Source organism: Schistocerca nitens, chromosome 2 (genome assembly GCF_023898315.1).
Source record: "Schistocerca nitens isolate TAMUIC-IGC-003100 chromosome 2, iqSchNite1.1, whole genome shotgun sequence".
In the NCBI taxonomy this organism is placed as follows: Eukaryota; Metazoa; Arthropoda; class Insecta; order Orthoptera; family Acrididae; genus Schistocerca; species Schistocerca nitens.
The window spans coordinates 712,371,894-712,396,718 of NC_064615.1; the positions used below are offsets into that span (position 1 = coordinate 712,371,894).

The window sequence follows — 24,825 nt, forward strand, 5'->3', positions numbered from 1 at the left end:
GGTGCCAGGAGTAGTGTGTGTGTGTGTGTGTGTGTGTGGGGGGGGGGGGGGGGAACGGATATGTCAAATCCTTGAGTTCCTTAACATTATCAACAGGAACAGTCAGAAAATAGTAATATGCAACAACAGAATGAAGAAATTGTTTCCGCATGTTCTGGATCAAATTAAAGTTACACATCGATATCTGTTAAGTTTAATTTGTGCAATATAAAACGCAATGTAATCGCATGGTAGCTATTAACTGTTTTGTTTATTTAAATAGTACACTGACCAAGCGATTCAGCAGTTGTCAAAGTAAAATAATTTACTTGAAAATAAGCACTCATGAATAAGGCATATGGCATCTTTCCTAATGGACCATGAGTAGGAAACTTGAGTCACACAAAAATGAAGACACTGTACGATATGTTGTCTGAAGCTTATATACTTAAAAAGAAGTATGATATGTGTAAAGAGACTGTCATATTAAGCAAGTCAACAGAGAAACCTACAATCTCGTTTACAAATTATGGAAAGCTATCAAACACCATTACTCATAAATAAAAAATAATTTGAACATATGGAAATAACAACTAATTATACATGAAATTCAACTTTTTAATAATTAGAGAAAATGACCAACAATTTCTCACTTGCATAATAAGAATAATGACACAGCATGTTTGTACTTCATAAAACTGAACAGGGGCATAGTTTCATACATATTTCAAATCATACAAAACTAAATTCAGTTCTCAGCACCCACTTAATTAGTGGTGTCTTCACAGCATAATTTTTATATTACTTTAACACAAGCTAATATAGACACAAAAAACAAAAAAAAAAAAAAACAAAAGAAATAAGGACTCACTTTCAAAGGATTACATGAAATTTTAGAATACAATGAGTGTGTTACTTGAAAGCCTTTATTATTCCTGCAGAATACCTATCACAATTCATAATAACTCTACTGATGGTGCCATTAAGGTTGCAAGCTGTCCTGCACAGACAGAGACAAGAGTATGGTTTTCCTGTCCACTGCCAAATCAGAAACTGTAACAAGGCCAGCAGAAGTGTCAGGTGCCAGGAGTAGTGTGTGTGTGTGTGTGTGTGTGTGGGGGGGGGGGGGGGGGGGGGAACGGATATGTCAAATCCTTGAGTTCCTTAACATTATCAACAGGAACAGTCAGAAAATAGTAATATGCAACAACAGAATGAAGAAATTGTTTCCGCATGTTCTGGATCAAATTAAAGTTACACATCGATATCTGTTAAGTTTAATTTGTGCAATATAAAACGCAATGTAATCGCATGGTAGCTATTAACTGTTTTGTTTATTTAAATAGTACACTGACCAAGCGATTCAGCAGTTGTCAAAGTAAAATAATTTACTTGAAAATAAGCACTCATGAATAAGGCATATGGCATCTTTCCTAATGGACCATGAGTACGAAACTTGAGTCACACAAAAATGAAGACACTGTACGATATGTTGTCTGAAGCTTATATACTTAAAAAGAAGTATGATATGTGTAAAGAGACTGTCATATTAAGCAAGTCAACAGAGAAACCTACAATCTCGTTTACAAATTATGGAAAGCTATCAAACACCATTACTCATAAATAAAAAATAATTTGAACATATGGAAATAACAACTAATTATACATGAAATTCAACTTTTTAATAATTAGAGAAAATGACCAACAATTTCTCACTTGCATAATAAGAATAATGACACAGCATGTTTGTACTTTATACTGTTATCAATTTTCATTTGCTCAAACTTCTGCAGTCACAAACAATTGACAGTGCTTTTATAAAGTGTTCATGTTTTATACTCACTGCAAGATGTAACTGAGTCTAACTTCTCAACTGAAACATTTCAATATTTGTTTTCTTGTGGTAGTTCACCAATTAAATATGGCCAATAATATAAACTTTCCATGGAGTTCTGGTTTTTCTCATTATTTAATGATATGATTCTTAATACTGACACTTATTTCTAAGGCAAATCACCTACATCTGTTCCTTCAGGGTACATTTTAGGATTTCCTGCAATAAAAGTTTCATGATTCTTGTGGATGTACATAAAAAACAATATTTCACAGCTTCAGTGTTAACATAAATCACTGTGAATACAAGAAAACCCTGCACTTTGCTGAAGCTACAGTGAATCCTCCATTTAATTCCCCGCAGAGACCATATAGTGGCTGCGATTGTGTAAGCGAAGGAATAGTGCAACACTGGTAAACATGTCAAGTTTGTATGTTTTGTTTGTATCAACACGCAACATTATCCATAAGACTGTTGTGTACATTCAACTTAGTTACCTGAAATGGTATCATGATGAATTAATGGTCATTCCACACTGCCCTGTTGTTCCCTGCAGCATTGTAATGTCTGCTGTGTACTTCCAGCAGTCGTCCGATACATACTATATGGTTACTCCACTCCAGTTCATTAGTGACAGTGTGCACACCATTATTATGGTTCCAAGAGTGGAGATTTCCACAGACAAAGATGATACGATTGTACCACTCAGAAAAGCAAGTCTTTCTATGCCCCAAACTGCCTATAAGGACGACCTCATAACACGACTCAAAGTACTGACAAATTCATCAGAATTACACACAAGAGAAATGTATTAAAACAGCAGCACAAAGTACACAAAACTGGTACAAATGAACATGAAAAACGTATCTACTGCACCAGTAAAAAGGAGACTGTTTGATGTCAGCTTGAAAGGATGTGTGACAGGGAGGAAACCCCCTCTACAGACTGTAAATAAAAATAAGACACTTGAATGGGCTAGGAAACATAGTAAGTGGACACATGATGGGTGGAAGAAATCCATGATTCTTGGTACTAGAAGGAGACATTTGTTCGTCAGTCTGAAGGTATTCAATCTGTACAATGAGCAAGATGTGAAAGAAACAAAATAGATATTTGGAAAGGGAAATTTAAGCCCAGGGAGAACTTAAAAGTTTGCCAATGGCACTCTAATTCTTCAGAGATGAAGAAGGACTTAGAAGAGCACTTAAACATAATGGATACTGTCTTGAAAAGAGAAATAAGATGAACATCAACACGAGTAATTGAATGTAGTTGAATTAAATCAGGCAATGCTGAGGGAATTAGATTAGGAAATCCGAGACTAAAAGTAGCAGACTCGTTTCCAAAGTAGAGAGGACATAAAACACAGAATTTATGAAAATGAACAATTTGTTAACATCTAATAATGTCAATTTAAGTGTTATGCTGTTTTCTCTGAAGGTGTCTGGAATGTAGCCTTGTATGGAGTGAAACAAGGATGATACACAGTTCAGACAACAGGAGAACAGAAATTTTTGTAATGTGGTATTATAGAAGTATACTGAAGATTAGATTGGTAGACAGAATAAAAAATAAGGTGGTACTGAGTCAAAAATGGAAAAAAGAAAGTTGTGGCATTGTGGCACCATTTGATTAAAGGAAAGGATCAGATGGTAGGGTACACCTGAAGCCTTAACAAATTGTCAATTTGGTACTGGACGAAGCCTTGAAGAATACAGTGCACAGTTTTAAGTGGATGCAGATCATGGTAGTTATGCATAGATGAAGAGGCTTGTACAGGGCAGACTAGTACAGAAAGGTGCATAAAAACAGTCTTCGAACTGAAGATGACGACAACAACAACATTACCCCGTAGAGACCAAACTGTGTTGGCAAAGCTAAAAATGCTTCTGATTTCGTAAAGACATTAATGCATGAACTGGTTTCTGAAACAGCTTCACAACCATAGTATTCCACAAGTGGCTCTTTATGACTTAATGGCTATTATGCAAATATCTTTTCTGAAGAAATAAAAAATTTGTGTTTCACTGGACTGAAGCATATTGTGTTAGGAAACTTCTATCTTCACAGATTTGTGTAAAATTTTCTTATAAATCTGCCTTTATATATTGGTGTAAAATTTAAGAACATACACTAAAAAACAAATATATTTATCACCTTCCTTTCTTGTTCTTTCCTCTTAGACAAAAGATATCTAAGTTACTGGATATTTGCACCTCAGCACTACAATGGGATTCTTGAAACTTTCCCTGCTAGCCCTCTGCACCTTGACCACCTCCACTTTGCCCCATGTTCCTAACTTCACTCATCCTGCACCCACAGCATCTTCCTTGCAGTCTCTCTTTCCACTATCTGTTACTTCCTCCTAAATCACTCCTCTACATCACTGTCATTGTATACTCCATCAACTCACCAGTGCCGCTGCATGAGTCATATTCCTATCCCACTCAACTCTGCCTCCCTTTTAGCCATTTGCCACCTTCCTCCAATCTGCCTCCTTTCTTCCCTCTCCCACATCACCTGACACCACATCAGTTCCAGCACTGTGTATTTAGCCAGAACACTGTAGCTTTGCTTCTCTCTCTCTCTCTCTCTCTCTCTCTCTCTCTCTCTCTCTCTCTGTGTGTGTGTGTGTGTGTGTGTGTGTGTGTGTGTGTGTGTGTGTGTGTGTGGGCGCGCATGCGTGCACATGCACCAAGGCCCACGAGAAGGTAGGCCCAGCAGCCATCTCTGGCAGAGAGCAAGTAACTATTTCAGATGAGTTAATAAATCTTGTCTGTGCATTTAAATGTATGCAAGCTCTTTATTGCACATGGCAAAATTAAGACCTTTAGTGGGTACCTTTTCAATTACATACTAGTTTCCCGTAGGCCCTTCACAGAGCACAGCGTTCACAAATTGTGGCAGACAACCTGCCTAGTGTGACTTCAGAAGTTCATTGCAGGGCTCTCATCTCTTGCGGGCCCTGGTTTGCACCCAAAAGCTTAGCAGTGTTTTCAGTCTTTGTTTATGTGCTTTCAATCACTCAATGCCTCACTGTACAATGAGTTGTTATGTTTACTCCTTTCATTATTTATACTAATGTAAGAGGGAGACAGGCAATATTACCAATTCTTAAAACAATAAGGCCATTTTTATACATTCTGCAACCATGTATACAGCACTACTTTCGAGGTATTCTGGATTAAACAGCTCATAACATAGGACACCAATAATATCTTATTATTCTCATTTTCTGGAAGGAAGTACTAGTTGAATTTCACTTTTTCTGTGCACCATGCAGGAAGGAAACAACTACAAAATCATTTACTACTTTGTAGATCAAAGATTTAATTTTGTTGAAGGGTGACAATTGGTACGAAGATGGTGTGTAATTTTAGTACAATGCCTGTTTAACTCCAGAGCCAAGTTATTTAAAAACAGCCCTCTACTCTCCATTTTCTACCAAGTGCAGTAGAAGTACAGGCAACTGTACAATGAAATGTACATTAAGAGCAAGTAAACCACAAAGGAGCACCATTGCTATATTCAGATAGGTTTTTTATTTGACAAATATGGAGAATTTGGTAAATAAACAGAAATAGGTAAATTGTCCTGCATAAAATAGAAAATGATCCCACAGAACCATGCTGTTCTTATTTTATTAACTTTTTGTGAGCCTTTCCACATTTTTATCTGGTATTCTGTTGTTAATCAGAATTCTTTTGGAATGGATTTCACAGAAAATAGTCACATCACAGAAAACAGTTGATTTAAGCACTAAAACAATAGTAGGCGCTAAGTGACTGCTCGTTCCAAAATATGAACTAATACTAACTCGAGGCAAATTCCAGCAACAAATAGTAAATGTTTCATAGTTTCATCTTACCTTTTTTGTTTGCTTACAGTCTCTCTCTTCATTCTAATTAAGTAATAACATTAATTAACTCATTACAATTAATTTTGTACTGTTTGAGAGATTTTGTTTGATAAATTGAATCCAGTAAGAAAATAATGATCTTATATTGTGGTAACTCATTAGCATGACATACTTGATTTGTGCACCCAGTGGAAATGAAATTTGCAATTAAAGTTATAGTGTTTCATTTGATTCACACTACTTGTAGTACTAAAACATTTATAAAAAATATATGACAGTTAGCTACATCATTCTTAGGTGCATACTACCCAAGCAATTATAGGCAATACATAAAGACACTACACTGTCCCAGTCACAACTTGAATGGTGGTGTTCTATTAGTGCTACATTATTGCAGGGAGACACACACCCTTAAATAACTCTCTCTCTCTCTCTCTCATGCCAATCTCAAGCACACAAAAACACAATGGTCACATAATATACCAGTGTTAAACATATATTATCTTGCACAGCATTGAACTGCTGCTGAACTGTACATATATCTTATTATTTTTTTCTAAAAAAAATAATAATATTTCAATCGATAAGCGTGGCTGTGTAACATAACAATAAATTATTTATAGATACACAAATATGTAAACAGTCTATGAAAAAATGTACAAAGCATTTACACCAAATAGAAAGCTCATCAATAAAATAACTGAATAACACGCATAAAAATTGTATGGATAAACAATACAGCAACAGAAATATCTAACAACACTACCAACTGCAACAATTACAAAACAATAATTTAAATTATGAAACATATGTTACAAAAGAGGTCATAAGTAATGGCCATATAACAATTCACTATAGGTTTAATGTTGAAACAGACTCCCAGGGTAATAACTAAAACTGGGAAATTTTCTTATAATAAATAAGAAATATGTACCATTTCACTGTCTGTGGAATGCAACATTTACACAATAGTTTGTACAAACAATTTCTATAACCTGAGATCAAAGAACATTAAAACATTCAGGCTCCAGAAAACCCATAAACTTCAAGCACTCTTATTTCGAAGTCCCCACTGGCGCACAAGGGAGGATTGTTGAATGTGAGGCAACGATCTGTTTTGCCAAAGCGAATATTTTCATCCATCCAAATGGCTTGTCCCTCACTGTAATAAAGACAGAGAAATACATTTAACAAAGACACAATCTCTGAGATCAAAAAAGTATATGTAGATTATGTGCAACGTATTTTGAGAAACAATGTCCCAGTTGCTGCACCATATTTAATGACTTGACAAAACATTATCCTAACCTGATTATCTCTGTGCCGGCATAATAAAATATTGCTCAGTTTGTTTCCAATGGTTTCCTATGATATTTAATGTCCAATGATGGTGTAGTGTACAATGAGCAGTCACACAGAGGGATATTAAAAATAAAAAAGAAGTGAATGAATAATAAATAAGTGAACTTACATCTGTTTTACAAAGAAATACAAATAATGAAAAAAGGAAACCCAAAGGCCTAGAATATTTCTTTTTGCAATGTATGACAAAATAATCCTGACACACTTTTGTCACAAAAGCTGCGATATTTGACACTTTTGCCAATTATTTTGTATTAAACAGGTCATTGGAGGCCAAGTACAATGTTGGACTGGACCAGGATTCCAGTAACCACTGTAAGTGATATAGGGAAAGTAAAGGTAACTTAAGATTTAGATGACTGAACAGGAAATTGATTCCCACTATTTCCATATGTGAGTCCATTGCTTCAACCACTGCATCATCTCACTTGGTGTGAGCAAAAAAGGAATTAGAATGAGATTATTAAGACTTACAGCACCAAGTCATTTTTGTTTGTTAAACCACAGGTCCTTCGTAATTGTTGACAATAACTCAAGAGCGTCAGAATATGGGACTTCATACTGGATTTAAAAGGAAGTACGGAAGTACGAAGTACTGATACAAATGTTTTTGAAACGTTTATTATAGTTACACACATTCCTTTTACCACTCACCAAAAATCACAAGTATTAAATTATGAAGACATTGCATTTTTAACAATATCAGTGTTCTTCAAAAAGTTTCTGCATGGTGTCCACGTATAAGCTTAAAGCAATCTCTCTGTAGCCTCAAACAACCTGGCTACCAAATCAGGACTTGGAACATTAAGACCTTAGCATTTTAATCTACCAGGAAGTTTCAAATCAGCACACACACAGCTGCCGAGTGAAAATCCATTCTGGAAACATCACTGTTGCTTATTCCCAAGAATCAACTACTTTCTCAAATTTTAATGGACTATCTAACTCTCAATATAGTAATCCGACATTTAATGAAGCTGATTATGTTGGCATGTTTACAGATGCAACTTAGGGTCTATCAATACTTATGGATGTGTATACTTACCCTCCACCAATGGTTAACATTTTTGAATCGGCAGCCATGAAGAGCTCTGCTGAATGGTCAATATTAGGATCTCCATTACTGCAATCCATGCCTACCCATGGGTATTTGGCACGTTCTGGATATAAACTAAAAAGAAAAGTCTCACCGGTCCCAAAGTAGGCTTGCCTGTTGCCATGATTATCTTTGAGATTTCGCTCATACCACCGAGTTGAACAATATGCTCCGAACACCTGTAAAATGAAATACCCAAGTCAGATTTTTTAACTTCTCCCAGAGTGATTGATAAAATGGCTGTATCTGGATATCCATTCTGTTTGATGTCATTCTTCTTCTCAATATTCAACAGAGTCTAGTCGGAATCCAGACAACAAATATATTCAAAACCAGAGATTGCAACACCTAATAAAGACAACTAAATCTGAAATGCTGTATAAGAAAAAGGAACTTAATTTGACATCACATACAACACTTTTCAGAATACATGGCTCATCATTTCTATGTCCAAGAATATAGACCAAGCAAGAATATAGAGATATTTGTGGAGAAAATAGAATGTTTCTTAATGTGTATATCTAAAATGAAACCCACTGAAAGGAAGCGGAATGATAATTAAATTTATAAATCAAATGTCAGGAGACTATCGAAAGCCAGTGTTTCAGTTCCCCCTATTTTATCCGGATATTTTCTACATAGCTCAAGTTATGTGTAATTTCTCTAACTGAAGAAATTAGATTGATCTGCTTTCTTTGTTGTATTGCCACCCTGAATGCATTTTCTAACAAAGAATGTAGCACATTTGTAGTTTTATTATTATGTGTATGGATGTGTATGGCCCCCACCATCACAGACAGGACATGCTCAACATCAAGCTAGAATAAAAAACACCACTTATCAGGGAAAATAAATACCCTTCAGTGGAGCTGCTTGGCTAAAGTCACTGGTGCCATAGCTGCACTAATGGTGTCAAGCAGCTGGTGCAGCATTTCACCCTCATGGCCGGTCTCAGTGTGCTGGTACAATTACTTGGTCAGCAACTGACACTGTTACTGAAATTCAGGGGACTATGTAACATCTAGCGCATCTGTACGTCAATACGCCTGGCCCTGGTGCATATGAGTACTGGCCGCTCAGCCAAAAAAAAAAGGCATCCAGTTTGTAACTCCTGTAGAAAAAGCTACCACAGTGTGACACAGAGAAGTAACATTGCTCTGCTGCCACCCACTGGAGCAGTCTTCAATGTCCACCACTGAATGGCAGAGCCTGCCATATGGTCCAGCGTCAAATTTGATGGTTGAGGGTTAAGCTAGCACCCTTCTAGTAAACAAACTGCTTAGTGACTACTGTCATCAGGTGCTGCCAGCCAGATGTCGGGGGTTAAAGTTCACAACCTCGATGACACATTCTTTACCACAAGCCATTACTGGCTCAGCCAGCACTATCATTCTGCTGTTGTTATGTAGGGTTGCATGACAAGCAGCAATTCAGCATCATCCCCACTGGGTGTCTCTCAAGCAAGCACACTCTGTTGTGAGCCACACTGCACTGTTTACAGCTGTGCCAACTGCCGTAAGTGGACAACAGTGCCAACCTGTGTGAGACTAAATTTGCCCCCTGCTTCCTTTAGAGAATGCGGACGCCTGGGATGAGAGGATCATATGTAGCATCTTGAGGAGTCTACGCCTGACCTGAAATCCTGTAATGTGACAACACTACCTAGCATGTAAAAGTCGTTACAAGTCCAACACATTAGAACACTGACACAAATCCTTATCTTATACACAGGGTAACATTAATAAAACTGAAAAACTGCAGGGACTGGAGGAATAAAGATCCTGTGAACACGTGTCTGCACATGTATTGTTGCCATGGTACATGGCACTGATAATGACAGTTCCTGTGACCACATGCCATCAGTTTCCTGTGCGTTACAGGCTGTGTGATTGATGCAGTGTACTTTAAGCAGCAGAATGGTCTGGTTTTCATGTCAGGAATGAGCCGAGATGGTGTTTGTGTATGACCAGGCAGATGGAAACAATCGAGAGGCAGCAAGGGTATACCAAAAAACAAGTACCCTCACAGACACCAACCACATCACACAACATTTCAAGCCCTTTTTTTGTGTTTGTATGATCATGGGTTCTTTCAGAGAGACAAATGTGCAGGGAGCTGGCAAACTACTTGTACACCAGATATGGAGAATGGGGTTTTACAGGATATCAAGATGAAGCTAGTACAAGTACAAGCTTCAGGCAAGTGGCCTGCCAACATTGTCTAAGCCAAAGCACAATTACTGTAAGCCAAAGTACAATTAAGTATATCCCGCATGACAACCACTACTATCCGTATCACCTGCAATCCCATGGAGGCCACTCTGAACATCTGTTACGACGTGGTTGCGATGCAGCTCTGTACTGTATTCTGGGATGATTTGTTGTTGTCACACACTGCCCATGTCCAGACACATGTTCACAGGACCTTTTCCCCCCATTTCCAGTCATGAATCTATCCCTGCAGTTTGTCGGGTTTATTAGTGTTCACCCCGTACATCATGAATGCTGAAACAGCCAGATGGATTTGGCTGAAATTTACAAAGAAGACACATTATACCCTGTATTAACAAATACGCTAACTTTTATCCCGAAAAAGTCACTGCTCTTGTGGGATGGTCATCAAGACTATTATTCCCATTGGTTGGTCAACATGGTTACTGTTCCCTTGGAATGTCCAATGTGACTTTTTAGCCATCCATGAAAGTCAACTACCAAATGAATGCATAAAGTTTAGCACAGAGATTAGTTTTTAACTGTTTGCACAAGTGAAGTAAATATGTACACACATCCAGGACAACAGAAACCCTCCTGTAGGATAACGTCATCACTAAACTTCGGTAACAATTTAACATATGCTCATGATACATTTCACACCATGTAAAATGTTGTGGAAGTGTTCTGAATTGTGATATTATCAGGATTCTTGAACACTGATTTGGATTTTCAGTCCGGATTTGATCGATTCATAGTTTTTTGACAATTTTGTTTGTTTGGCTTATTTCTGGGATTTTGATATTTATATTTCGAATAGGTTTTTGGTTGTATATTTATAGACAATTCTTGGATTAATTATATTATTTCAGGGTTAGTTTAGTCAACAGGTTTGGTTGTTGAGGTAGGATGTTTTTTGACATTAGTTCTCTAGTTTAGGTATTACTTGCAAATGCAGAGCTCACAATGAGATTGAGCTATAAAGATAGACAGACAGCAAGAAAGGTCAGTTCAAGCTGAAGAGAGAAGAATCTAGCAGGCAGAGCATCAGGCAGATGCTCGAGCAGCTGAAACCTTAGCATAGGCTGATACTCCATGTTTGCAGAATGCTCACTGCATTGCATCTCAGAATGCTGTGGAGATACCAGACCAGTGTGATGTTTGACGACACGGCATTGCAGAATGCATGGCCTCTCAGCGTGCTTCGGAGACAACCGAGAAGCTTGCGTCTCGGTGTCAAGAGAATGTAGAGTGCATGGCTTCCTAGCGTGCCTCTGCAACAGCCGAAGAAGCAGATGCACACCAACTTGGTGTTGCTCAATGACAAGCTGAACATTGGTAAATATCTGCAAGGAATACCTGGGGATTTTCTAAAATGTGCTTTCAACTATGATCTAACTTTTAGATTTAGATCTAACTTTAGATTTAGAGAAGCTGGTTGATCCTTTAAAGGAATTATTTTCTGGCGAGACTGATGAGTCACAGCCGTTCCTAAACTCTGGGAGTTTATTCAATAATACAGTGACTGGATTAAATGGTTAATTTGACAGTAAATGTGTAATTATTACTACAGACAGTGTCAAACTTTAATAACGATCATCACGTACTGTTGCAACAGGGTCAAACTGTGAACTGTATTGTTTCCAATAGTTACTGTGCACAGCATTTTCGTATTGATATGACTGTTAGACTTCAATGACAGTTATTTCAGAACTTTAAGAAGTGACTTAATTAATTATTTGTTTGCCACACATGAACTTTTGTGAATAGGGCAGTGTTGGGCCACTGCATTCGAAAAATCATATCACAGTGCACAACCGAGTGTAGTATGTGGCAGGTCGATTATCTGTGCACAATTTAATTAAGAGAGGCTATCTGGCCATAAACATTAGTTCATTCAGCAAATCAAAGTACACTTAAAGTCCTGGAGCTGTAACCCTACTTTTGAACATCAACTTTCCACCTAGATTCAACAGAGGTGCAACTGCCGAGGTCATATTTGTACAGGTAATGGTTATGCTACACCATGCTCGCCCCTCCTTTCCAAAATTTGTGATGCCCACGTTAACGTGTTGTTGTGTAACACGGTCCAGGCACTTAAATACATCTGCAAGCACATACACAAAGGCAATGACCAAATGATATTTACTATGCAGCAGCTACACTAATGCCGACCTGAGAGACGAAGTGTAGATGTGTAGAAAATGTGTAAGCAGTAACACAGTGGTATGGTGGATACTGGGCTCGCCGCTTCGTAAGGCACCCAGTGACACCCCTTGTGGTGCACCTTCCCAATAGTGAGTGCATTTACTTTATGGAGGCCAACTTGCAAGACTGAGTAGTGACATTGGCCACGCACAACCACTCTCATTACGTTTTTCAGTCTGTACCAGACGGATGACTTTGCCCAGATTTTGTTGTACACATGGAACTTATCAGAGAAAGAATGGAAGCACCATCTGCAGTGCACCCCCCACTGACAGCTAGTATGGTGTGAAGACCTCAGATGCTCTAGGCAGAATTTAAACACAGTGCACATAACACACTTTCAGTGTTACAGTGTACAGTTGCTGCTGACATGCATCTGGAGCCCCATCAGTTTTTAGGCCTTCGAAAAAGTAGACAGTCAGGAAAAAGCTCCATTCTGGGAAGCGTGTGAGATGATGGGACTTTTGGAAGATGGTGGCCTCTAGGATACTACAATGGAGGATGCTTATTGTGCCGGTCAGTGGCCAAGTTAAGATAGCTCTTTGTTATCATGTTGAGCACCTGTGGACCCTTGAGCCCCATGTAACTTTGGGACAAATATAAAACAACATTATCGGAAGACATCACACACAAGTACCAAAGGACAGCACAGGCCACCGACGACATATATTTTAATGAAGCACTGAAACTTACTGAGGATAAAGTTTTCTCAATGGTGGGAAAATGGCTGTCTGAATTCGGCCTGCCCATTCTCCAACGAACAAGAGGTTTGTCCACTGATTTGATCAGGGAGCTCCCTTATGGCACCACAGTCTTGGAGGCTCTCAAGTCGCAAAAATTAAGCCGCAGCTATTACCAGGGCAAAGGTAAATTTTTAATAAAATTGTAGAAACGCGTCTTTACTTCTTGAATGCACCAGGGGGTACTGCCAAGATGATGTTATCGAATTTGCTGCTGGTGCAGTTGTGCAAGAACAGGAATGTCGCCCTAGCTGCTGCATCACCTGGGAAAGTGACAACCCTGCTCAGTGGAGGAGGAACTGCCCACTCGGTGTTCAAACTTCCACTGGATCTTGTGAGGAAGGAAATGCCCTCTTGCGATATAGATAAGAGCAGTTTTTGCGGTACTCTGCTGCAGCAGTGCAAATTGATCGTGTGAGATGAATGCTCGAGGTCACACAAGTGTCCTATCAATGCACTTTATGAATGAAGAATGTTGATGGGTGGAGTGGTGGTCTTGTTTACAGGTGACTTCTGACACTGTTAGTCACCAAATTAGCCACCGTGGTAGACGAGATCAATGTGTGCCTCAAGACTTCTCTGATGTGGGCACAGATAGAGAGATTGCACCTCACAAGTAGGATGAGAGTACAGTCCTTCAACAACTAGGAGTACATGCTCTTTGCTCAAAACCACCTCGAGATTGGCAAAGGCTGCAGGGCAATGGATGTGGAAGGCCTAACAAAATTTGAAAGGTGCTCCTGCAATGTTAGAAGCTTGGAAGATAACATAATTAATGAAGTTTTTCCAAGCTTACAAAAAAACTTGAGCATCAAGGAGTGGTTTACGTGGAAGAGCAATTAGGGCACCTAATAATGAACTGGTGAAAAACAGCAGTTAAAACGTTATTGATCTAGTACCAGGTGAGGTGACCACCTACATGTCAATCAATACAGTGATGAGAAGTGATGACACAACTACAGATCCTGTATAATCTATAGACTTGTTTTAGTTGTCAGGAGTGTCTTCCCACAAGTTGGAGCTGAAGTTGGGTGTGCCTTTAATTCTGATTTGTAACCGTGATGGACCAAGTTTGTGCAATGACACCAGGTTACACATTACAGAGTTGAAAAGGCACATCATCGAAGCTCTTTCACCCTAACAGGCAAAAGGAGAGACAGTATAGAAACCGCGAATTCCTATTATGCCAATAAACTCGCCTTTCCAGTTCAAATGCTTAAATTTCCCTTTGAATGTCACATTCTCAATCACTATAAATAAGAGCCAAGGCCATACATTAATAATGGCAGGTATTTATCTTGGCATACATTTGCTGCTCGCATGTATTGGGGAGAGCCAGAAATCTCTACACATGCACACAGAACAACAATCTTGGAACTTTGTTTAGAGGGAGATATTGCAGGAGATTTCTGGCTCTCCATAAACACCGAGATAATTATGATCTTTTTTGTGTTGAGCACGTCACAAACAGTCGTGAAATTATTTACTCCCTTTCTTGCCACGTTTTGTGAACTGCTACTCAGTCACGTAAAAATGTTTTCCATGGAGTAATTTAGATTACAGGCCTATCACAATCAGAAGTATGGATAGTACGGCCTCAGCGGAAATTCTAGATATACATAAACCATTAGAAAAACTAGCTGAATGAGCAAATAAACTAGGTGAGATGCCTAATAAAATGGAGCAATTGGATGAACTATCTCAAAATAATAAAAAAATAGGCAATTTACCCATAAAAATTGAGTACCGTCAAGTGTGTGGAGAAATAGTACAATACCTGATGATTGGAGAAGAGGAGACATTGTTCCCATCCTCACAACAGGCAACAAAAGACTTGGTAAAAACTACAGGGGAATAACCCTTATGAGTCATACAGCCAAGTTTTTTGAACGAATTTTACTAAATTGAATAAGTGAAAGATAGAAAAGGACCTGAGTGAAGAACAGCATGGGTTTAGGAAAGGAAGAAGCACAGTACCTGATATTTTCTATCCGTCAACTGATGGAAAAAAGTTGGGAGTATAACAAAAGGGTGATAATGGTTTTTATAGACATATAAAAGGCACATGACTCAGTTAACAGGGAAAGACTCTGGGAACAAATGAAGATAGTTATAGAAGATGGATACATTAATGAAATAAAGACAATGTACAGAGGACACAACTGTAGAATTAGAACACCAGTGGGGAACTCTGAATACTTCGAAATAAGACATGGACTTAAACAAAGAAGAATTCTACCTCCTGCACTTTTTAATATTGTGATGCAGGGAATGAACAGGGCAGTTTAAATAAAAGATATGGTAAAAGAAAAAGACAAAAAGACGATTTTTGCAGATGATATGGTAATACAGGGCAATAAAGAGAGATAAGAGTGAAGTAACAGAATTTGGAAGAGACAAAGGGTTCAACGGGAATATTACTCTGAATGGAGAACCCATCAAAGTGGTACACAGTTTCACTTATTTAGGGAGTGAAATATCTAGTGATGGAAGAATAACCAATGAAATTAGTAGGAGGTTACAGAAGGGAGGCAATTTCTACCAAAAGATACAACACCTTATTTGGAATAAGGAAGTTTCAGAAAAAGCAAAACTCATGTATAAGAGTTATTACTTCCCTACTGACACATATGGAGAAGGAACATGGACAATGACAGAAAGGGACTGTAGCAGACTGCAAGCAGGGGAAAAGAAATTTCTCAGAGCAGTTAAGGGAAAAAGAAGAATGGGCAGAGTAAGGAATGTAGATATTAAAAAAAAAAAAAAAAGAGGTTAAGATGGTACGGGCACATTAAGAGGATGTGTGGGCAGAGACTTCCCAAAATTATGGAAGAACTGAAGATGGATCGATAAAGAACTAGAGGGCGCCCAAGAACACGGTGGAAAATGGGAGTGAGAATATCTGTGGAAAGGAGACGTGTGACCTGGCAGCAAGTGGAGGAGGAAAAGTGGTGGGAGGACCGAGCCAAATGGAGAGGACTCGTCAGCACCCAGACCTGGCAGTAGCTGGAGCGGGATCTGGATACCCATAAAAATAGATAAAATTTCCCAAATAGAGGAAACCTTAGATAATCTACCTAAGGAGTTTGAAACAAAAACAATCAAGCATTGTGATACAGCTAGAGAAGAAGTGAAAACACAGTTTAAAAATTTAAATGATAAGAAGACACAGTTAGAGAAATCATATTCGAACAATTACGGAACTATATGCAATCGTCTCAGAGATTCAAGATAGGGTAGAAATATTAGTACTATACAAAAAAAACTTAACTTATTGAAATTTCTAGTGCTTCAAATACTTTATAACTGATTTGGAGAAGCATCTAGAGAAAAGGTACAGAAAAAAGTACATGAAAAATTAGGTACCAACAGCGTTACCTCTAATTCTATGGGCGATACTATTTATAATAAGGGTGAGTTACAGAAATTATGGAATGAATTAGAAGATACTAAACAGGGACTTAGAAGCACAATAGTTACATCTAACATAAGATTATTGCCCTTAGTATTAGAAGAATTACAAATGGGAAACGGAGTTAGTTGTGCTAAGTAATTTCCGAAGAAAAGCATCCAACATATTTCATAAGAGTATTTTCTCGATCTATGCCTCAGAAATGGGAAGATACTAAAAAATAAATTTTGCACTAGAACAATTACTATCTAATGCAGTGGAATGGGGAAGAATTTAAACTGTGGGAAGATTTCCAGGGAACATTTAAGAGAAAGTGTTGGTTCACAAGAGAAGTTGACACTACAGTCGTTAGGTACTAAGCACTACGATATCTTGTGGGGTACATATAAATACTATATTGAGTGGCATCTGACTAGGTCCAAATATTTAACTAACCCACTAGATGAAGCACACTTGGTCCAAGTTCTGGTAAGGAGATTACCTTATTTCATATTTAAAGAAATATTACATAGTGGGTGGACTACTGTAGAACAATTATTGACATTTGCGGAAGGTTTGGATACCCTGAATAAATAAAGAGGCCATTTTAATCATGCAGGAAATAAGAATACAGGAAATGGAAATACAGGGAATGTGTTGGCAGTTACACATCAAAATTTTCCAGGAAAGGAGGGAGGGAGGGAGGGAGGGAGGGAGGGAGAGAGAGAGAGAGAGAGAGAGAGACTAATTTTTGTTGGATAGATAGGAGACCAAATAATGATTGCAACAGAAAGAGAAATAATAGCAAAATGAATAATTCACAGGTTTTTGTAACCAGTGACTCAAGCACCATTAACACTACAGTAGCACAGAATGCATCCCATGTCAAAAAAAGTACATATACAACCAACTGTCCAATAATAGTATTGGAAAATGGGGAACATCCTGGGATGTGGGAAAAGATCCAGGAAGTAACAAAACAATCGTAGGCCCATCACCTGGAAAATTAATTGTATTTACTCATATGATACCTACAAGAGAATGATTATCATTAGGAGATAACATAAAAGAGGATGAACAATTAAAACCAGTAATCAGGGGAAAGGTATTACATATAAATGTAGATATTTATACGGACTCAGGAGGCGAAATTTCATTAATTTCACAAGAATACCTGCATACTATTAGAAAAAAGAATATATGTCCCATATTACTGGTGACAAGGGTATTTATTGTAGGAACAGTGGATAGTAAAGGAAAGCAAATTAAAGAGGAAACTCGTCTGTCATTGGAGATAAGTGGTGTTGAATTTATGCAGACACTATTAGTAGTACCCAATGTGAACCTCCAGATACTGCTAGGCCTACACTGGTAATTAAAACAAAGAGGAAAACTTGACTTTGATTATAAAGTGTTATACTGGACCAAGGACAGTTCTAATCATATTACACTGGTTAAAATAAATAAATTATTACCCAATAGCGATTAATTACTAGTTAGCAGATGATGACGAAGAAACAGAAAATCTGAAAGGGTGTTAGAAAAAATAATGACTAACTCTCAGCAATTTAACCTATTAATTGGAGAGCAACAACATGATTTATACATGATCTTAATGAAATATGAGAGTGTATTTTCTGAAAAATCCACAGTGATTGGCAATTATGTTTGTCAAATTAAGATAAGAAATAAGGAACCATTTTTTGGAAACCTTACCCAGTTCCCTTAAACTTAACACCAGCAGTGTATGAGGAAATAGAGAAAATGACAGAAAATAAGTTGACAGAAAGAAATGTAAGTGCATGTGTAACGTCTAGTAGAAAAACAACATATTATGTAGGAATTAGAAAATTAGATGTATCATATTGTGTCATTGTATAAAATTATGTATTTTTTTTATTATTTATATTTGAGAATATCTGCGTCGGCGAATAATGAAAACGCCACAGACAATAAATGTTGAACAAAGATTAAAAAAAAGTATCTAGTATATAATACGTGATAAACATTAATTTCTTTGTCTTCTTAATCTGAGAGTCGTGCGAGTAAGATCTCCTGTATTGTAGTAGCGAACGCTAATGTAGCTTTCTTTTGTCGAGGCTAAGAGATGTACGCCATTATGTGTGAATTCATAAAGGTCTGTAATCATTGAGATATTTAAATGTTTTAATAGAGTTGTTTAAATGAAAACTTGCATTATTAATTGTTAAAGCTTGCTTGCCTATTATCCCATCCTGTTAAGACATTTTTCAGTTATATATAAATATTATCTGTGGTGCTGAGCTGCGCGACGAACGAAAGAGCCGCTGCCGCGGCGTATTCAAACTACTTCCAATATTATTTCTTTTAGCTTCCAGACTTGCAGTGAAGATCAGCAGATTTTATGATGTGTTGCAGGTTGACGCGGGCTGCTGATAGTATATAATTCACAGTACCAATAAGTTAATGTACCTCCAAAGTGTAATAAGAATCTTGCTGTGCTCTGTTCTGGTCTGGCAAACTTTACAGTGAAAACGTATTATTTTAATAAGAGTCTCATGTTCTTGTGCTAGTCGTGGTATTGAATGGTGTTTTACCGAGAAACAAAATCCACTGCAAACTTTTGTTGTTGAACGATCATACGAACTGTAACATCAGTGTTCATGACAAAGTAATTTCAATTTTCAATAGCTATAAAGTAGGGAAGATATATTGAGTTTTAGCATGAGTTACAGTTACGAAAAAACGTTCCTTTAAGTGTAGGCCAGATACAGAACAATAAGATCTCAATATATATATATAATTTATTTTTTTTAAAGGTAATGACGATAAAGAATTTCAAAGCACAGCATTAATGAAAGTATTTCACGTAACTCTTTTCATACATGCGTTACTACGCGAGCAATAACAAAAACAAAACCAAAATAAATAAATAAAGAGCAATAATTTACAATTCACGAGAGTTACGTGAAACATGTAACAAACCTTTGCTTGTAGTAAAGAAACCAGCGGGAGGGGTGCGATTAGTGGCATTTTAGTTCAGTTGGTTTGACTGCCCAGTATTGGCAGGTTAAATTACATGAAACCTCACAAAAATATACTGCATTCCGTTTCAATGAAAAGTCTTATCAATTTAAAATCTTACACTTTAGGTTAAGTATTTCAGTATCAGTGTTCATACAAGCACTAGATGAGGCACTAGGTAAGGAACTGCTATAAGTATTAATTCTTTATGTAGACGATATATTAATAGTATCCAGGATGTGTGAAGAAGACTATGTATTATTAACTACAATGCTAGAAAAGTTTCAGGAAAAGGGTATCACAATTAAGATAGTAAAATCCCATTTCAGAAGGGAAGAACTGACATTTCTAGGAAATTTAGTAGAGATGAAGAGAGCAAGATCAGATCCCAAAAGAACAGAGGCCAAGACCATCCAGAGCCACAAAATGTTAAACAATTACACTCGTTTCTGTGTTCAGCCAGATTCTATCAAGGCCAACCAATGAACGTTCCAAGATTATTATCATTACTGAAACAAAGACAAATTGCATATGGGATGAAGCAGCATCTGAAGCACTCTGTAATATTAAGCAGCCATTGATAAATGTACCAATTTTGCGAAATCCAGTAATGCATGAAGCCTTTACGTTAGCAACTGACGATTCTGAATTTGATATCGCATGTGAACTTTTTCCAGGGTGAATGGAATCCCAGTCTTGATAAACTTGAATTAATTATATAGAGACAGGGAAGGAATTATCAGCTATTAAAAAAAGTTTGATATGCTCATTTGGGAGTCCAAGATCCTAATATATTAAGATCATTGCCATTCTCTTTCCTTATGGAAAGTAGATTACTACACAACAGATTAATGAGATGGGGATTATTCCAACAGGAATACCAAATAGAAATTAAATACAAAAAGGGTTCAAAAAATGTACTATCAGATGCATTATCATGAATACCTTCAGGTGTGAATGACATAACAAGAACTTCTTGACAATAAGTTATACAAATGATAAAGTAAGAAAGTTCGCATTAAGAATACAACAAGATATAAGCACAGATGTATATTTTACGGACAAACTACAAAAATGTGAAAAAACAGCACATTGGTAGAAGATAAATACATTTGGACGGTAAGGGAAGAAGCACTATTCTGGAAGCTATGTAACAATAAAGCACAGTGGAAGCTATGTATTCCACAAACCCTAGAAAATGAATTAATACAATTCACACATAAAGAAAATGGACATTTTGGAACACGCAAATGGCTTAAACATATGAGTAAGTTTTATTATTTTAAGAAATTTAATAAAAAAACATGAAAAATAATTAGAACATGTGAGATAAAACCAAAAAGTTAAAGAAGATTGCAAGCATGCATCATTCAAGATAATACCGAAAGCTCTGTATGATCTTGCAGCAGCAAATGTTTTTGGATAGCTACCAATAGGAAGAGGAGGAGTAACAAACATTTTTGTCTTAGAGGAATGATGGCCAAAATATGAAAATTATATCTTACAAAGAAGGCAACCACGGACACTAATAAACTGCTTGGAAGAATATTTTATAGGTACAAGAGAACCAAACAGATTATTGACTGACAATGGGTCACAGTTTATGAGTAACAGTTATGAAGAATTTTTAGCTTGCGAAGGAGTTAAACATGTATGTATATCAAAATACCATCCACAATCGAACCTGTGTGAGAGGATTAGGTAGGAAATTGGTCATTTATTTAGACTGTATTGTTCTGACAAAGACACAACTTGGCATCAGAAGAGCCCAGAGTTCTAAGTAATACTGAACACACTATCATACATCAAAAGGACTGTCCCCTTACGATGTATTAGATAAGAATTTTACCGTAGAACTTCTCCTAAAGCTATTTAAATGGCCATCATTAAGAAATATAACTTCTGAGAAGCTACTAAGATAGTAAATGACAATTTGAATAGGCAGGCAGACTTAACAGTTTACAAATACAATGAAAGGGCACATATACCATCAATTAATATAATTGATTAGTAGTAATAAATGAGTACTATCAGAGTTCAAATATAAATAAACAGATGAGTAACATTTTCCCCAAGATATGCTGGACCTTTCAAGATAACAGGGCTACCCCAAAGTAGTATTTCTGATTGATTCCAAAATGGGACACAAGAAAGAACTTGATAAAAAATAAATGTTTAGATCCTCAGGATGATTGCCCTCTTTGCAGGTTAGGTGGAGTAACGCCCAGCAGGTTCTGGGTTAACTGCCTCATTTTTTCCCCCCACTTTACTTCCATATGAGACAATTTCTTCCTCTTTAACTACTGTATTGTCTTTCAACTTTCTCCTACTATCTTGGAGAGATTTTGCTAATGTGAAGGGTGTCAGTTAAAAAGTTACAGATATACCTACTGAATTTAGAATATGTAAGTATAGTGTAATGAATATAATAGAGGGAAACATTCCACGTGGGAAAAATATATCTAAAAACAAAGATGATGTAACTTACCAAACAAAAGCATTGGTATGTTGATAGACACATAAACAAACACAAACATACACACAAAATTCAAGCTTTCGCAACCCACGGTTGCATGTCTGCAACTTCGCAGGTTGGCACTATGACACCAACACAGACGACAACGCCAGCACTGTGAAGATCTACGAGCAATGCTGCAGATTCTGCCCATTTGATGCCGAGCAGATGACCAAACAACATTGTTTCTATTTCATAGTGGGCGAGCCACTACTTGTAACTTTGTAACTTGATGTACAGCTTCGCACCTACATGCTCAGTACACAGTAAATCCACTTTTAATTGCAGTACCAAGTGTTCTACCTCACCTGCTCCTCCTAGCTTACTAAATTCAGCCTACCCTTCAGTTAACAGGAGTGCACACATGTGCTGCCTGCTAGGCAGGATATAAAAGTGGTGATCCCAATTTATCCTCAATATCTTGGCGAAAAGATATATTTAAACCCAGGGTATACTTAAAACATCATCCAAAATTGTGCAAAACGCATTTTCTGAAAATTATTTCCAGTAATTAGTTCATGAGCCCACACAAATAGTAAACGGTTGCGTAAACACATGTGACCTCTTAGCACCAAATAATCCTGAGCTAATAACGAGCATCAAAACTGATACAGGGGTTAGTAAACACAGATTTGTCATAGCGGAATTGAATATTGTAGCCCCCAAATCCTCCAAAAATAAACAAAAAATATACCTATTCAAAAAAATCAGATTAAAATTCACTTGAGGCCTTCCTGAGGAACAATCTGCACTCTTTCCAAATTAACAATGCAAATGCAGACCAGATGGGACTTGAATTCAAAGAAATAGTACTGAAAGGAATTAAGATATTTATACCAAATAAATTAACAAACAACAGAGCTGATCCCCCTTGGTACACAAAATGGGTCGGAACAGTGTTGCAGGAATAATGAAATAAGCATGTCAAATTAAATCGAATGCTAAATCTCCAAGATTGGCAATCTTTTACAGAAGCTCAAAATTTAGCGCCAAAATAAACGCGAGATATTTATAACTGCTTCCACAATGAGACCTTATCTCAAAACTTGGCAGAAAATCAAAAGAGATTCTGGTCATATGTAAAGTCGGCAAGACACAGTCAGTACCTTCTCTGTGCAATAGTAATGGAAATATTATCTAAGACAGTGCTGCGAAAGCAGAGTTACTAAAAACATAGCCTTTCAAAATTCCTTCACCAAAAAAGACAAAGTAAATACTTCAGAACTTGAACCAAGAACAGCTGCCAACATGAGTAACTTAGAAGTAGAAATCCTCAGATTAGTGAAGCTACTTACATCTCTTATTAAAAGCAAGCCTTCTGGTCCAGAACGTACACCAATTAAGTTCAGAGTATGCTGATGCAACAGCTCTATACTCATCAATCATTTAACTACAACTCGCTTGACAAAAGATCCATATCGAAAGAAGTAGAAAGTCACACAGGTCACACCAATATACAAGAAAGGTAGTAGGAGTAATCCACTAAATTACAGGCCCATATCATTATCATTGATATGCAGCAGGATTCTGGAACATATATTGTGTTTGAACATTATGAATTACCTCAAAGAGAACAATCTATTGATGCACAAGGCAACACAGGTTTAGGAAACATTGTTCTTATGAAGCACAACTAGCTCTTTATTCACACGAAGTATTGAGTGCTATTGACAAGGGATTTCAAATTGATTCTGTACCACACAACCATACAAGCGGCTTGTAGTGAAATTGCGTTCTTAGGGAATATCATCTCAGTTATGTGACTGTATTCGTGATTTCCTGTCAGAGAGGTCACTGCTCATAGTAACTGACGGAAAGTCATTGAGTAAAACTGAACTGATTTCTGGCATTCCCTAAGGTAGTGTTATAGGTCCTTTATTGTTATGTATCTATATAAACAATTTAAGAGACAATCTGAGCAGCCGTCTTACGCTGTTTGCAGATGATGCTGTAGTTTATCGTCTAGTAAACTCAACACAAGATCAAAATAAATTGCAAAATGATTTAGCAAACAAAAGGTATTAAAATTGGAAATTGACCCTCAATTATGAAAAGTGTGTAGTCATCCAGACAAGTGCTAAAAGGAATCCATTGAACTTCGATTACATAATAAATCATTCTGATCTAAAGGCCATAAATTCAACTAAATAACAATGAATTATAATTAGAAACAATTTAAGATGGAAGGAACACAGAAAATGTTGTGGGGAAGGCATACCACAGACTGTGTTTCATTGGCAGAACACTTAGAAAATGTAACAGATCTACTAAACAGACTGCCTACACTAAACTTGTCCGCCCTCTTTTAGAATATTGCTGCACAGTGTGGGATCCTTATCAGATAGGATTAATAGAGTACATCGAAAACGTTCAAAGAAGAGCTGCACATTTAGTATTATCACGAAATAGGGGGGAGAGTATCACAGACATGATACAGGATTTGGGATGAACATCAATAAAACCAAGACGTTTTTCATTACAGCAGAATCATTTCATGAAATTTCAGTCACCAAGTTTCTCCTCCGAAAGTGAAAATATTTTACTGACACTGACCGACATAGAGAGAAAGGATCATAATAAAATACAGGAAATCAGAGCTCACACAGATTTATATAGATGTTCGTTTTT

The 24,825-nt window shown here is 37.1% G+C and overlaps 1 protein-coding gene across 5 annotated transcripts in view; it reads right to left on the bottom strand.

Annotated features, from left to right (window-relative positions):
• Positions 1-5,357: 5,357 nt before the first annotated feature.
• LOC126236877 (GTPase-activating protein skywalker) overlaps positions 5,358-24,825 on the bottom strand; it is a 309,366-nt gene continuing 289,898 nt past the window's right edge. For 2 of the 5 annotated variants that reach the window (XM_049946501.1, XM_049946502.1), the window contains exons 12-13: positions 8,080-8,309; positions 5,358-6,834 (exon numbers count right to left, since the gene is read on the bottom strand). In XM_049946501.1, the coding sequence (XP_049802458.1) occupies positions 6,693-6,834; positions 8,080-8,309 (372 nt within the window). In that variant the 3' untranslated portion in view covers positions 5,358-6,692. The remainder of the gene's footprint in view (positions 6,835-8,079; positions 8,310-24,825) is intronic. The other 3 variants (XM_049946504.1, XM_049946503.1, XM_049946505.1) reach the window with 2 other exon arrangements.